We start from the raw sequence: 14,672 nt of genomic DNA, 5'->3' as shown, positions 1-14,672 counted from the left end.
AGCACCGACTCCACCATTCAATGTCAAGGCTGGTTGCTATTGGAACCTAATGGCCTAGTTCCCATTCCCTCTGGTCCATGAATCTATCAAGTTCAGCCTTGAGTACACGCAACAGTATCCCATCCACAACCCTCCAGGGAGAAAATTCCAATTATTTACAAGTGAAAAAATTCCTCATCTCCTTCGTACATAGTGGACCCCTATTCAGTAGACAATAGACAATAGACAATAGGTGCAGGAGTAGGCCATTCGGCCATTCGAGCCAGCACCGCCATTTAATGTGACCATGGCTGATCATCCCCAATCAGTACCCCATTCCTGCCTTCTCCCCAGACTCCGCTAATTTTAAGAGCCCTCTCTTGAAAGCATCCAGAGAACCTGCCTCCACCGCCCTCCCGAAACATTGCTTTAGCTGGGAGGATCATCTATCGTGATGAGCCTCTGAAGAACTTGATGCATTTCGGCGAGATCAACTTTCATCATGAATTCAAGAGAACACTGGGCTGATCCGATTAATCCCTCCTCAATCACAGCAACATCAAACTGAGCTATTGGCTGGCATGAAATACTAAAGAGCAGACTTTTGGCTCAGGAATTCTCAACATTTTCTGACTATGTTTAGTTAAACTTCAAACTGTTTTCACTGGCAAGTGATAAGATGACATGATCCCCCAGATAGTTATCCACAAAACCTGGAAAAGCACATTCTCCACCTTTAGGTCTGTAATATATTACTTTCAAACCGAACAGTGTTTTCATCCCCTATGTTCACTATTGTTTTATGATTTGCTTCAGCGTTCAGTTCTTTAAGTTAAATCAGCACAAATAAGGGTTGCTCCCGAACTACAGTGGCATTATTGGGAGCGTGACCTGATGTTCATCGAACAGCTACAGTACGCTGTCATCAATTGCCACTGATAATTCGACAGGGTGAGCAGGGAAAGGAAGACATAATCAGTGCTAAATTATTTAAGCAGTCTGTCCACACAACCGTCGGCTGGGTTTATGCAGAGTGTTCTGAAAGTGACTCGCCCAGATTTTTGCTCATTATTAACTTAAGTAAATGCCATGTATTGTATTTCAAAACACAACAGCCTTAAACTCTCAAACTCTGGAAATGGCAGGTCATATTAAGAGCAACCCTGTTCTGTGAGTGCACCTGCGTTTGTGTGTGCGTGTGCGTGTGTGTGTGTGTGTGTGTGTGTGTGTGTGTGTGTGTGTGTGTGTATGTGCGTGTGTGTGTGTGTGTGTGTGTGCGTGTGTGTGTGCGTGCGTGTATGTATGTGTGTGTGTGTGTTGACTGGAGAATGCAGGCGTGTGCATGCGTGTCTGCATATGCACACGTGCGGGAGAGTGAGGATAGAAGTGTGACATTGCGGGAGTGTGCTCCAGAATTGTGTGGAAGAACCCATGTCACGTGAATGCGATTCTTTCATGTGCGCACATTCACACGCTTGCTCATGAGAGAGTGCGCTTGTTTGTATGTGTGAGTGCATGTTTGTATCGATGTCAGTATTGTGCGTGCGTGTGTGTGTGTGTGTGTGTGTGTGTGTGTGTGGATGTGTGGTAATATGCGTGTGTCATTGTGCCTGTATGTAAGCATGTGACTGTGTGCATGTTAGTTTTCTGAGTGTGCGTGTGTATTTTTGTGTGGGTGTGTGAGTATAGATGTTAGTGATGCATGTGTGTGTCTGTGTAAGCGTCTGAGTGTATGGATGTTAGTGTTGTGTATGTGTGTGTGTGCCTGCTATATGTCAGTCTGTGTCAGTGGTCTAATACTTTGAAAGTTAATTGCATTGATTTGACTTTGTTTTTCTCCACTGAGGCTGCTGTGAAGCAGAAACGGAGCTCAGATCACACATTCAAAGGATCGCTTCTAAGTGGTCCATACTCCTGTCACCGTTTGGCAGATTTTCTATCTAAAATGTATGTTTCTTTTTCCCACTATTGTTTGAAAGGAGGAATAAAAGGCACCCCAAACTACAATGTCACACACAGCTGTCAGGGCTGACTGTGGGCTGTAGCCAAGGACAATGCCTGGAGGTTACAGAAAGCACTAACATACATTGCAAGCAACACTGGGGTCTACTGGTGTACCACCAGAGACTGCTCTCTCCACCTCTCCCCCCCACCCCCCCCCCCCCCCAGTCTGCAGAGGGCTCCAAATTTCACAAGTTATAGGAATAGAATTAGGCCATTCGGCCCATCGAGTCTACTCCGCCATTCAATCATGGCTGATCTCTGCCTCCTAAGCCAATTTTCCTGCCTTCTCCCCATAACCCTTGACACCAAGTCCATTTCAAACACCCATATTTATCAATCCTACCCAAACCCATCATATTCTCCCCAATTTCCTGCCAACTCATTCCTTAGATGCTACTGGTCATCTGCAATACCGGGATGATTTACAGTGGTTGCGAGAAGAAACCAGAACACACAGTGAGAACACAATCACATGTAAACTCCACACAGATAGCGCCAGAGGTCAGGATTGAACCCGGGTCTCTGGTCCTGTGAGGCAGTAGCTCTACTAACTGAGCCACTGTAGACTGATGATCAGAATTGAAACTTAAATATTTTACACTCTGCTGGGTATGGGATCTGCCAAACTTACCTGTTTGGGACCACAGTGTCTCTTGACCCACCAAACTGGTTGATCCCCAATTGAAATGGTACGACAAATTTAACTGGAGATGGGTAACAAATGTTGCTTGCTGGCAATATCCATGTTCCATCAACAACAAAGGCAATATTTTACAGACATTTTACAACTTTTGCCTTCTACTGTAGAAAAATCTAACTTCCAGCAGATTACATGGGCTGACTAAAAGGCTATCATAAAGGATGGGACAATGACACAGTTGGTAGAGCAGCTGCTTCACAGTGTCAGAGACCCGGGCTCGATCCTGATGCTGTCTATGTGGAGTTTGCAAGTTTTCTGCCTGTGACCACGTGGGTTTCTTCCAGGTGCTCTGGGTTTTCCCTCCCATATTCCAAGGAGGTGCAGGTTTCTAGGTGAATGTACCCTCTGTATGTTGCTCCTAGTTTGTAGGGAGTGGAAGAGAAAATGGGATAATATAGTGCGAACTAGTGCGAATGGGTGATCGATGGTCAGTGTGGACTCGGTGGGCTGAAGGTTCCGTTTCCATGCTATATAACTAAACTAAACTAAACTAAACTAGATGTTCTAGTGATATACCAGAAAGAGCCAGACAGAGTATCTGATCTGCAGTGGGGATATCAGTGAAAACAAGCAGATTAGATTTGGTCAGAGCATCATGTATGGCACAGACATTATGGGGCGGAGGGCCTGTTCCTGTGCTATACTGTTCTATGTTCTACTGTCCTACATTCAAAGCCATGCAAGGCCATGCATGTCATTCATTATCCAGGACTCTTGACGAGTCAGTCAGGAGCAATTGTCATTAGTCCAGCTGTTGAGATAACGGAGCACTCACCAGCCGATGATAGCGAGGCAGTGTTTTAGAGTCTGTAATTGAATGATTGATGGCCACAAGGTCCACGTCTGCACCTTAAGCTATCTTTGAATAAACAGCGCAAAGTGATGAATTTCTTGGACCTAAATGGTGTTAAACCAGAGGGCAGTCAGAAAAACGGATTTGCCACTATTCTGCAGTTATGATAATTCCTGAATAAATGAGAAATCAACTCGTACATGAAAAGAAATCAATGTAATTTCCCTCCCCTCTTGCCACCGTAATACTCTTCCGCTGGCTGGGTCTGCTCACGTTTTGACTTTGTTGAGAAGATAAGATCCCAATCAGTTCAGCAAACGGTGATCTTGGTCCGTATGTCAGGAAGCATCACAGAGCAGAACATAGAAACATAGAAACATAGAAATTAGGTGCAGTAGTAGGCCATTCGGCCCTTCGAGCCTGCACCGCCATTCAATATGATCAAGGCTGATCATCCAACTCAGTATCCTGTACCTGCCTTCTCTCCATACCCCTTGAACCCTTTAGCAACACAAGGGCTACATCTAACTCCCTCTTAAATATAGCCAATGAACTGGCCTCAACTACCTTCTGTGGCAGAGAGTTCCAGAGATTCAACACTCTCTGTGTGAAAAATGTTTTTCTCATCTCGGTCCTAAAGGATTTCCCCTTTATCCTTAAACTGTGGCCCCTTGTCCTGGACTTCCCCAACATCGGGAACAATCTTCCTGCATCTAGCCTGTCCAACCCCTTAAGAATTTTGTAAGTTTCTATAAGATCCCCCCTCAATCTCCTAAATTCTAGCGAGTACAAGCCGAGTACAAGAAGGTCAGGATATACCTGGTGACTTGTTCACCCATCCCTGGCTTGTCCAGTGCAGCATGGTAGAGGTTAACCATCCTTATGTCAGCAAAGCCAAGCACAGTCCTGCTCCCTGCCGCTCTCTGCAATAGCCTCCCGGCACCGTGAAGCTTTATCCCCTCAATCACTCACCAATGTGACCTGATCTCTTGCTAGGGTTAGTTCCCATTGCTGCAGCCCAATATTGAAGGATCCATGCTGAAGACTGAGTGGTCACAGCAACAGGCAGAGATCCCATTATGCCATCAGTAATGGCCCCCACTGCTGCACCTTGGAAACACCAACTACCAATGGCTCCCAATATCAGTCCCATGTTGGTAGCATGGGCAGCAGGGGCTTTTCATCCTACGAGCTGATGAGAAACCTTATTGAAACTAATAAGGTCATAAGTGATCAGACTAGAATTAGGCCATTCAGCCCATCAAGTCAACTGCATTTAATCATGGCTGATCTATCTCTCCTAACCCCATTCTCCTGCCTTCTCCCCATAACCTCTGACATCCGTACTAATCAAAAATGTATCTATCCCTGATTTAGTCTTGATTAGTCTTCCATTAATACAATGGAGGGATCCATCTCGATACTGGCTTTGAGATATAGATCTATAAACTATATCAGGTCATAATTTTCTCTTCTCCACCTCACCCATTTTACTGCTGCCTCCCTTAAGAAATAAAGGGAGGCCATTCTGCACAATTTCTATGCCAGTTCCTAGAGTAATCCCCATTCCCCTCTTATTTCAATGTAACTTCCCATCAAAAAGCAGATAACAAATCCCGTTGGCATTGAATAGATAGAACCGCATAAAGCAACTTTAAAAAAGAAAATGTGTCTGTCCATTAAAACCTATGGTTGATATTAATAGAAACATAGAAACATAGAAAATAGGTGCAGGAGTAGGCCATTCGGCCCTTCGAGCCTGCACCGCCATTCAATATGCTCATGACTGATCATCCAACTCAGTATCCTGTACCTGCCTTCTCTCCATACCCCCTGATCCCTTTAGCCACAAGGGCCACATCTAACTCCCTCTTAAATATAGCCAATGAACTGGCCTCAACTACCTTATGTGGCAAAGAATTCCACAGATTCGCCACTCTCTGTGTGAAAAAAATTCTCATCTCGGTGCTAAAAGATTTCCCCCTTATCCTTAAACTGTGACCCCTTGTTAGGTGTCACATAGATGGTGTGTTGGACTGTAGTTGGATCGATACTAAATCACAAAGTATTTTTCCTACATCACAGTTACTGATAATGTGAGACTGTCACCTATACTTCATTAGTATGTGTAGTAATTGCTCTATGAACAGTTGCAAATTATTTGGATAAATTAACATTTAGAGAAATACTCAAGAGATCAACAATAATACTAGTTAATATTTATGCTTTCTGGTATTTATTTGCATAAACAAATTACTTGTTAGAAATATTAGTTTATAGTGAATGCTATATTTATCATCTCCTATTAATGATTTTACAACTTTGATTTGCAAGGCACTGAGCATTTTAGAAAGCTGAGATCAAATCCTGACAACGGGCCTGAATTCTGATCCAAGCATGCAACCTGAGTGTAATTAGATAGGTTTAATTCATAGCGTCTGATCATTTTTCAAAATCGTATTGAAGTGATCACCAAGCATCAGAAAATGTCAGAATAACTTATTGAGCTCATTGCACTGTTAATAGAGGCCTGTGGCATTTTTGAAAAATGTTGCTCTTGTGCATCGCAGAGGATGTTTTCCTCAATTCTCTGGACAACAGCAGCAAACTCCCCAAAGTAGCTTGGAGCAATCTGTGGAGGTTGATTCTAACGTCAGCTGCTGGTTAGATTCAAACCCCCGCATTGATAACTCTTGGATTCATCTGCACATTGTCAAACATGCACAGCATTAGTTTGAGAATATGCAAGGTGGCAGCTTCACTGAGGGTTTGGAATGACCCAGGCCGCTGCTGTCTATTTACGAGCTTGCCTTGCATTTATTCCCAGTTTATGTAACGACTAGTTTGCAGTTGAAAGGGTAGAATTCTAAGAAAACGTTCTGCATTGTTACCTGCTGCTACATTCCATGAGCTTCCCCACCACCTCCACTTCTTGGAGAGTTTTGCAGGTTAAATGTCATCCAACTCACCAGTAAAGCAAAAGACCATGGAGAACATCTTGTTGAAACAAAGAACTGCAGATGCTGGGTAATGCACAGAAGGACACAAAGTGCTGGAGTAACAGCAGGTTAGGAAGCATACATGGAGAACATGGATCGGTGACATTTCGGGTCGGGACCCTTCTTCGGACTCAAGAAGGGTCTCGATCTGAAAGTAGACAAAAGTGCTGGAGAAACTCAGCGGGTGCAGCAGCATCTATGGAGCAAAGGAAATAGGCAACGTTTCGGCCCGAAACCCGTAAGGGTTTCGGCCCGAAACGTTGCCTATTTCCTTAAGGATTTTGTCCCGAATCGTTGCCTATTTCCTTAAGGATTTCATCCCGAAACGTTGCCTATTTCCTTTGCTCCATAGATGCTGCTGCACCCGCTGAGTTTCTCCAGCACTTTTGTCTACCTTCGATTTTCCAGCATTTGCAGTTCCTTCTTAAACACTCTCAATCTGAAAGGTCGCCTGTCTATGTTCTCCAGGGCTGTTGCCTAACCTGCTGAGTTACTCCAGTCCAGCACTCTGTGTACTATCGGGTCTGTAGGGCACGAACAGGCAGAGACAATGGGTCTACCAGGACAGTCAGGTTTGTGGATTTTGGGGAGAAGGTAAAATCGGGCCGTGCGGGGCTGCGGAACGATGAGGTTGGAGGCTTGGGGGAGCAGGGAGCCGGAGTGGATGAAGTCAGTGATGGTACTAGAGATAGTGGCCTGGTGCTCGTCTGTGGGGTCATGGTCAAAGGAGGGTTTCGGCCCGAAACGTTGCCTATTTCCTTCGCACCATAGATGCTGCCGCACCCGCTGGGTTTCTCCAGCACTTTTATCTAACTGTGTAGTATTATTGACAACATCTCTCTGGATATGGTCAGTTACAATAATTCAGATGTCAGGTGGAGCTGAATTGATCCATTTCCATGCAGAGTGTAAAAGCCCAACTGCTCACCCAGCAAGCCATTGGGTGGAAGCTAGTGGCAAAATCTGCACAGATAAACATTCAGAGGTTTGAGAAATCCTATAATCCGTTGGTGGCCCACATCCGAGCCGTCAATACTTGACACGGAGCCCAGAGCGGCAGACTTCTTGTGCTTTGGGGAAAATAAGTAGATGGAAATAAGCATGCTTTTTACTCTAACAGCAGTGTGAGTGTGTGAGTAAGAGTCTGAATAAGTTTAGTTGAGAGATTTTAGTATCGTGATTTAGTTTAGCTAATAGCTACAGAATGGAAACTGGCTCTAAGGCCCACTGAGTCCTCGCCGACCATGGATCACCCATTAATCCTAGTTCTCTGTTTTCTCACTTTCCCATCCACCCCTAAAAATTAAGGGCAAATAAGAGGCCAATTAATCTACAAACATATACATCTATGTGCGCAAGTTTGGATGTATTTGAGTGTGTGAAAACAAGAGAGTGTGAGATTAGTGCGCTGTATGAATGTGTGTGCAAGAGTGAATGCATTTGTGTGTGTACAAACAAAGGAAGTGTGAGATTAGAGTAAATGTGCAAATATATACAAGTGTGAATGTATTGTGAGTGTGACAGCACGGTGGTGCAGCGGTAGAGTTGCGGCAGCAGAGACCCCGGGTTCAATCCTGACTACGGGTGCTGTCTGTACGGAGTTTGTACTTTCTCCCCGTGACTTGCGTGGGTTTCCTCCAACACCCCACAGACATGCAGGTTTGTAGGTTAATTGGCTTTGGTTAAATTGTAAATTGTCCCTAGAGTGTGTAGGATAGTGTTAGTGTACGGGGATCGCTGGTTGGTGCAGACTCGGTGGGCTGAAGGGCCAGTTTCTGTCCTGTATCTCTATATTCTAAACTCTGTGTGTGTGTGTGCAAACAAGTGAGTGTGGAAGCGAGGTGGAGTGTGAGTGTGTGTGTGCGTGGGCTATATTTGTGCAGGTGTGAGTGTGCGTGTGTTGATGAGAAAGGATACATACAAGAGCAGGTGTGCATCTGGCATGTCTGAACAAATATACATCCACTGTTCAGTGGCACCTTATTCCTTAAGTAGCAGCACCACCTGCTGTTTATTGCATTTATCTCAAAGTGGGAAGAGCCTGCCACTCACCAGCATTTACTGCTTTAGTGTAGGTTGAATTTAGTTTAGTTTAGTTTAGTTTAGTTTAGAGATACAGCGCGGAAACAGGCCCTTTTGACCCACCAAGTCCGCGCCGAACAGCGATCCCCGCGCACCAACACTATCCTACACGCACTAGGGACAATTTTACATTTACACCAAGCCGATTAACCTACAGACCTGTACGTCTTTGGAGTGTGGGAGGCAACCGAAGATCTCGGAGAAAACCCACGCAGGTCATAGGGAGAACGTGCAAACTCCGTACAGACAGCACCCGTGGTCAGGATTGAACCCGGGTCTCTGGCGTTGTTAGGCAGCAACTCTACCGCTATGCCACCATGACAAATAGGAAAACATTTACAAGGTATGGTGAATTAATGGGGGTGGTTACAGTTGACGCAATCCAAAATATTATTAGTGGGGGAAACCACGGCCTTCTAATCGCTCACTAATTTTAAAAGGATACACTTCTATGCTGAGAGTACACTGATGAACAATTGATGGTGGAAATATTTATCTATTTTAAGATGACCTTCTTTGCAGAGATTGTATCTGTTTGATCCATTGCCTGACGGTTTCTGAATGACAGACAGGAACAACAGGGAGAGTGTCCATATCAGAGCAGTGTCCACACCATGCCTGGCACAGATTCCCGGCATTCCCAGGTTCAATCCCTAAGTTCTTACACAACACCAATGCAGGACACCAAGAGACCACGCCATTTTCACCATTGCCAAATAGACAAGAGTATATAAGCCACCATCCAAACTTGGGTCCTGATAATATTCCTATGTATTATGCTTTTCTTGTGCATTTTGTTAATGACTCCATTAAAAGGACTGAAGAAGGGTCTCGACCCGAAACGTTGCCTATTTCCTTCGCTCCATCGATGCTGCCTCGCCCGCTGAGTTTCTCCAGCATTTTCGTCTACCTACCATTAAAAGGACTTCGCATCTGCTGGGACTGGGGCTTCTTTGAGGTATCCTGTACCAGCTTCACGCAGGGGTTATTTTTTGTTTACAATTTTAAGGATTCTACTGCTCATAGAATATGTTTGGAGAGATGGAGAGAGAGAGTGTGTGGAAATAGTGTGGAGAAAGGGGGAACTCTTGGCAGGCGTTGTAAGTACATCCAACAACTATTCTTGACCATTGGGTTGATCAGCATTTAGGAGTTGCTACCCTATCTCCACTGTTTCACCCACAGTGCCCCTTCCCTGCTGCTCATTCCACTCCATCTGAAATCCAAAATGTCCCTGAGTTTTCCAGTTATATTACCAATCTGTGTAAACCAACAGCCTTGACTATCAATGCAGAGGTGCATGTTCAAATCCCATTGTGATGGGTGATGAATTGCTGTAGAGCCAATTACTAAGGTCCTTCAAAGGAGGAAACCATCCTACCTGGCCTGGCCTTGCCTTAATGTGGCTGCCCACAAAAATTGCCCAGCAAACCAAGTGGTTGGATCAGAACTTTAATCAGAGGATAATTATCAGTGGATATTTTTAAGGCAGAGATAGACAAGTTCTTGATTGGAACATGTGTCAAGGGTTATGGGGAGAAGGCAGGAAAATAGAATTAGGTGGCAGGGATCAGCCATGATTGAATGGCAGAGTGGACTCGATGGGCCGAATGGCCTAATTCTACTTCTGTAACTTGCAAATTACCGCGTTACAGCAAGGCTCAAGGCATGAACAACATTGCCAACAGCTTCTCAGGGTAGTTAAGGATGGGCAACGAATGTTGGCTTTGCCAGTGATGCCCGGGTCTTGAATAATGAATGGAGAGACAAAATTCCATCTACGACCAGCTCCCTGACAGTGGGCAGATTGGCAGGAAACCTTTGTGTCTGGAGGCACAACATGGTCTGAATTTCCATTCTTGCTCAGTAATCGATCACCCCCCCCCCCCCCCACCCACCCTTTGAAGTAGGTGAATTAGGAGGAGATAATGCAGGAACGAGTTTATGATATCTCGGTTAAACCTGGCTTATAAATATAGACAATATAGATCACAACCCTAATGCCCCTGTCCCACTTAGGAAACCTGAACAGAAACCTCTGGAGACTTTGCGCCCCACCCAAGCTTTCCGTGCGGTTCCCGGAGGTTGCAGGTGGTTGCCGGAGGTTGCAGGTAGTGGAAGCAGGTAGGGAGACTGACAAAAACCTCCTGGAACCTCCAGGAACCACACGGAAACCTTGGGTGGGGCGCAAAGTCTCCAGAGGTTTCCGTTCAGGTTTCCTAAGTGGGACAGGGGCATAATACATTGCCTATAGCTGTGAAATTGTAGCATCATTTGGAGGAGGCATAAAGGTACCCATCCAGACACTAGGTATTTGACCCTATTAGTTTTGGCTCACGTTCTGTCCAAAGAGGCTGAAGAATTGATTGATCAATATTCCAGACTGAATCTTGATTCTGAACAATTCTGATCACACCAATCTAATTGACAAACACCTTGCATAAAACAAGAACTAACTAAAATAGATCATCACTGCACACTGACTAGAAGGGTAAAGGCTAGATAAATGGAACAGAACACTGGGTTAGGGGGAGAACACATGGGAACAGAAATCAAACAGGAGACAACATTTCAAGGGGGATCTACTTGTGGCAAACCAATGACTTACTTGTGCTGAGATATCCATTATAGCCATATCTTGCTGAGGACAATGTAAAGAAATGACAGGTTTAGAGATGTGGAAACAAGAATCTTGTATCATGAAATGTCAACATGAAGCACATGGAGAAATAAGTCAAATACAGGGACGTTTAAACCATTAAAGATGTTATGATCATGAACTCCACCTAGTGCCAGCCCACACACGGCATCGTTGGATTCCGATTAAACCAAGTGTTGATTTAACCAAGTGTTGATTTTACTAAACCAAGTAGTCACCGATGCATACACAGGGAACTGCAGATGTTGCAATCCTGAGCAAAACACAAAGTGCTGGAGGAACTCAGCACGTCAGGCAGCATCCGTGGAGGGAATGGGTTCAATCAGTCTGGAAAAGGGTCCTGACCCAAAACGTCACCTGTCCATTCCTTCCACAGATGCCATAAGGTCATAAGATATAGGAGCAAAATTAGACCATTCGGACCATCGAGTCTGTTGCACCATTCCATCATGGCTAATCTATTATTCCCTCTCAACACCCTTTTCTTGCCTTCACCCCGTAACTTTCGACATCCTTATGAATCAAGAACCTATCAATCATCTCTTTAAAAATACCCAATAACTTGGCCTCCACTGCCGTCTATGGCAATGAATTCCACAGATTCACCGGCATTAGGTTCAAGAAATTCCTGCTCATCTCCATTCTAAAAGTACATCCTTTTATTCTGGAGCTGTGCCCTCTGGTCCTAGACTCTCCCACTGGTGGAAACATCCTCTCCACGTGCATTCTATCTAGATCTGATCTGCTGAGTTCCTCCAGCATTTTGTGCTTTAGTCACTGATGCGCGATGATTCCAAGATGCCTCAAGAAGGGTTTTGGCCGGAAAAGTTGCCTATTTCCTTCGCTCCATAGATGCTGCTGCACCCGCTGTGTTTCTCCAGCACTTTTGTCTACCTTCGAGATGAGGCATATTGGTTATCCTGCTGATCAGGGATTCTGGATCCAGTGCCACCTGGCCCTGCACCATTGAGATGGCACACGCTAGTGCCAATCTTTGTGCATCTTATTGTCGTGTTTGGTCTGTGTACCCTGGCTGACCCTTGGTCTCAGATATGGTCCACAGCTTCTATCAGTGGTCAAGCAATGACATTTGCCATTGGCCATCCCCACAAGGATCTTGTGATCTCCCTGTCAACAGCTTTTTCCTTTCCTGGCCCTTGCTGTATTCAGGCACCAGGTCAAACTAATCCCCCATGTCCAAGTGCCTAAACTTCCAATTGATTAAAGAATTCTCACAGAAAGCAAACCTGGAAACAAAACGTTCAATTTAAAATTATTTTTCGAACATTATCCAGAATGGTGAATAAATATCAAAACATGCATGTGAATAAAGCTCGGAAAGGCCATAAAAATACTCTTAAGGTAGATCACACATTAAAATTTATTTTAAGTATTTGTCATAGAGTCATTGAGTCTTATGGCATGGAAACAGGCCCTTCGACCCAACTTGCCCACACCGGCCACCATGCTCCATCTGCACCACTCCCACCAGCCTGTGTTTGAAACCTGTATCGATATCCCTCGAAACCTGTCCTATCCATTATTTAATGTGTTATGTACATATTAAGTGCATACGTATTAATCCATGTGTTAAGAAATTATAAATGTCATCGATAAAATGTTTTTAGGACCACTTACTAAGCACTAATTATGGCAGACTGCTATTAAAAATAGTGCTAGACCTCTTATAAATAAGCACAAGATTTTAAGGATATTTTGCAGAGGACTAACGTTGAGATTCACACCAGTTGAAGTGATGGTCCTTGAATTGAGCGGGGGAGGCTCATAAGAGCCCAACCTGTAGAATGTGGATGCATTGTCGCCAGCAGCTTCATGTGTTGTACAACAAGGTACATGGACAGAAAACCCACAAAGGTGTTGTCAGTTTTGCTGAGGGGCCATCACAAATTCACGTGAGATTAGTTATCATTGCTGCCTTAACCTCTGGGCAGGCCACAGGGTATATAACAGCATATTAGCAGAAGGCTCACCAGCGTCTCTTCTTCCTGAGGAGACTGAAGAAGGTCCATCTGTCTCCTCAGATCCTGGTGAACTTCTACCGCTGCACCATCGAGAGCATCCTTACCAACTGCATCACAGTATGGTATGGCAACTGCTCTGTCTCTGACCGGAAGGCATTGCAGAGGGTGGTGAAAATTGCCCAACGCATCACCGGTTCCTCGCTCCCCTCCATTGAGTCTGTCCAAAGCAAGCGTTGTCTGCGGAGGGCGCTCAGCATCGCCAAGGACTGCTCTCACCCCAACCATGGACTGTTTACCCTCCTACCATCCGGGAGGCGCTACAGGTCTCTCCGTTGCCGAACCAGCAGGTCCAGGAACAGACAGCTTCTTCCCGGCGGCTGTCACTCTACTCAACAACGTACCTCGGTGACTGCCAATCACCCCCCCACCCCCCGGACACTTATTATCACTTATTATTATTTATTCAAATCATTTGCTATGTCGCTCTTCCAGGGAGATGCTAAATGCATTTCGTTGTCTCTGTACTGTACACTGACAATGACAATTAAAATTGAATCTGAATCTGATTACACCTTCAACACAGAGTCATCAAGTTGTACAACAGAGGAACAGGTTCTCTGGTCCATCAGTCGATACCTGGTCATACAGAAGACAAGGAAGCCTTTCAGCCCATTGTGCACACGGGGAGCATTAAGTACCTTGTCTGTAATAATTCTCTTCAGCAACACTTGTGACAATGTAGGTTGTCGCCTGTTTCCTACCCTGTTCTGGAGATAATGTTAACAGAAGAACTGCCTTTGCTGAAGGTAGTGAGTTCAACACTGCTGCTTATGTTGAAGTAGCCTGGTCAGGTCGCTGGTCCTAATGCAGGCTGACTTGAGGGAAGGGAAGAGGAGCTGAATCTTGCTCCGAGCCTGCTCCAGATGAGACCTGTGCCTCTGTGTAAAAGGTTTTGCATTATTCGCAAAAGGTCACTCCTTGGGCTGAAGGCAGCACCCTGACAGAAATCTTCCCGGTAAGCCGTTCTTATCCTGGCATCTGTCGCTAGGAATAGCGAGGAGGAAAAGGACTCCGAAAAACAACTGTCTTGCATGTATAAACATCGCAGGAGGAATCAACTGCCTGGTGGTAAGAAGCTGTCAGGGTGCGTTTTGTGACAACCAGCCACACTCAGGAAATGAAAACGCAAACATAATTTCCATGTCACCCTATATAAAGCCTCTGCTGAATTCACAGCAGAAGATGCAGACAACATCATTTCCAGCCTGTCCACATCACAACGATCCACTCACTGTTTCGGTTCTAGTGACCCCGGTAAGAAACACTGTGGTAACAAGCCATGCTAACAACTGCCTCCAGCAATAGAAAACCTCCCTCCCTCTCTGCAGCCTGCACAGGTTCCTTTCAAATGCCATTTTGACAGTAATATCCTGCTTCAGAATGCTTGCATGTTGTTAAGAATAGGTTTGGTGGA

At 45.0% G+C, this 14,672-nt stretch overlaps 1 protein-coding gene across 17 annotated transcripts in view; it reads right to left on the bottom strand.

Annotated features, from left to right (window-relative positions):
• Window positions 1–14,672, bottom strand: part of kcnma1 (potassium calcium-activated channel subfamily M alpha 1) — a 525,320-nt gene that overhangs the window by 88,114 nt on the left and 422,534 nt on the right. For 8 of the 17 annotated variants that reach the window (XR_004410008.1, XM_033012629.1, XM_033012628.1 and 5 more), the window contains one exon: window positions 11,166–11,198. The exons of the other annotated variants lie outside the window; for them this stretch is intronic. Coding sequence is in view for 7 of the 8 variants with exons in the window: in XM_033012629.1 (XP_032868520.1) it covers window positions 11,166–11,198 (33 nt within the window). In the remaining variant the exon portion in view is untranslated. The remainder of the gene's footprint in view (window positions 1–11,165; window positions 11,199–14,672) is intronic. 17 annotated transcript variants of the gene reach the window in all.

The sequence above is a fragment of the Amblyraja radiata genome, chromosome 37, assembly GCF_010909765.2.
Source record: "Amblyraja radiata isolate CabotCenter1 chromosome 37, sAmbRad1.1.pri, whole genome shotgun sequence".
NCBI lineage: Eukaryota > Metazoa > Chordata > Chondrichthyes > Rajiformes > Rajidae > Amblyraja > Amblyraja radiata.
Note: the sequence above shows the minus strand (reverse complement) of the source record. Positions and strands in the feature narration are given on the sequence as shown.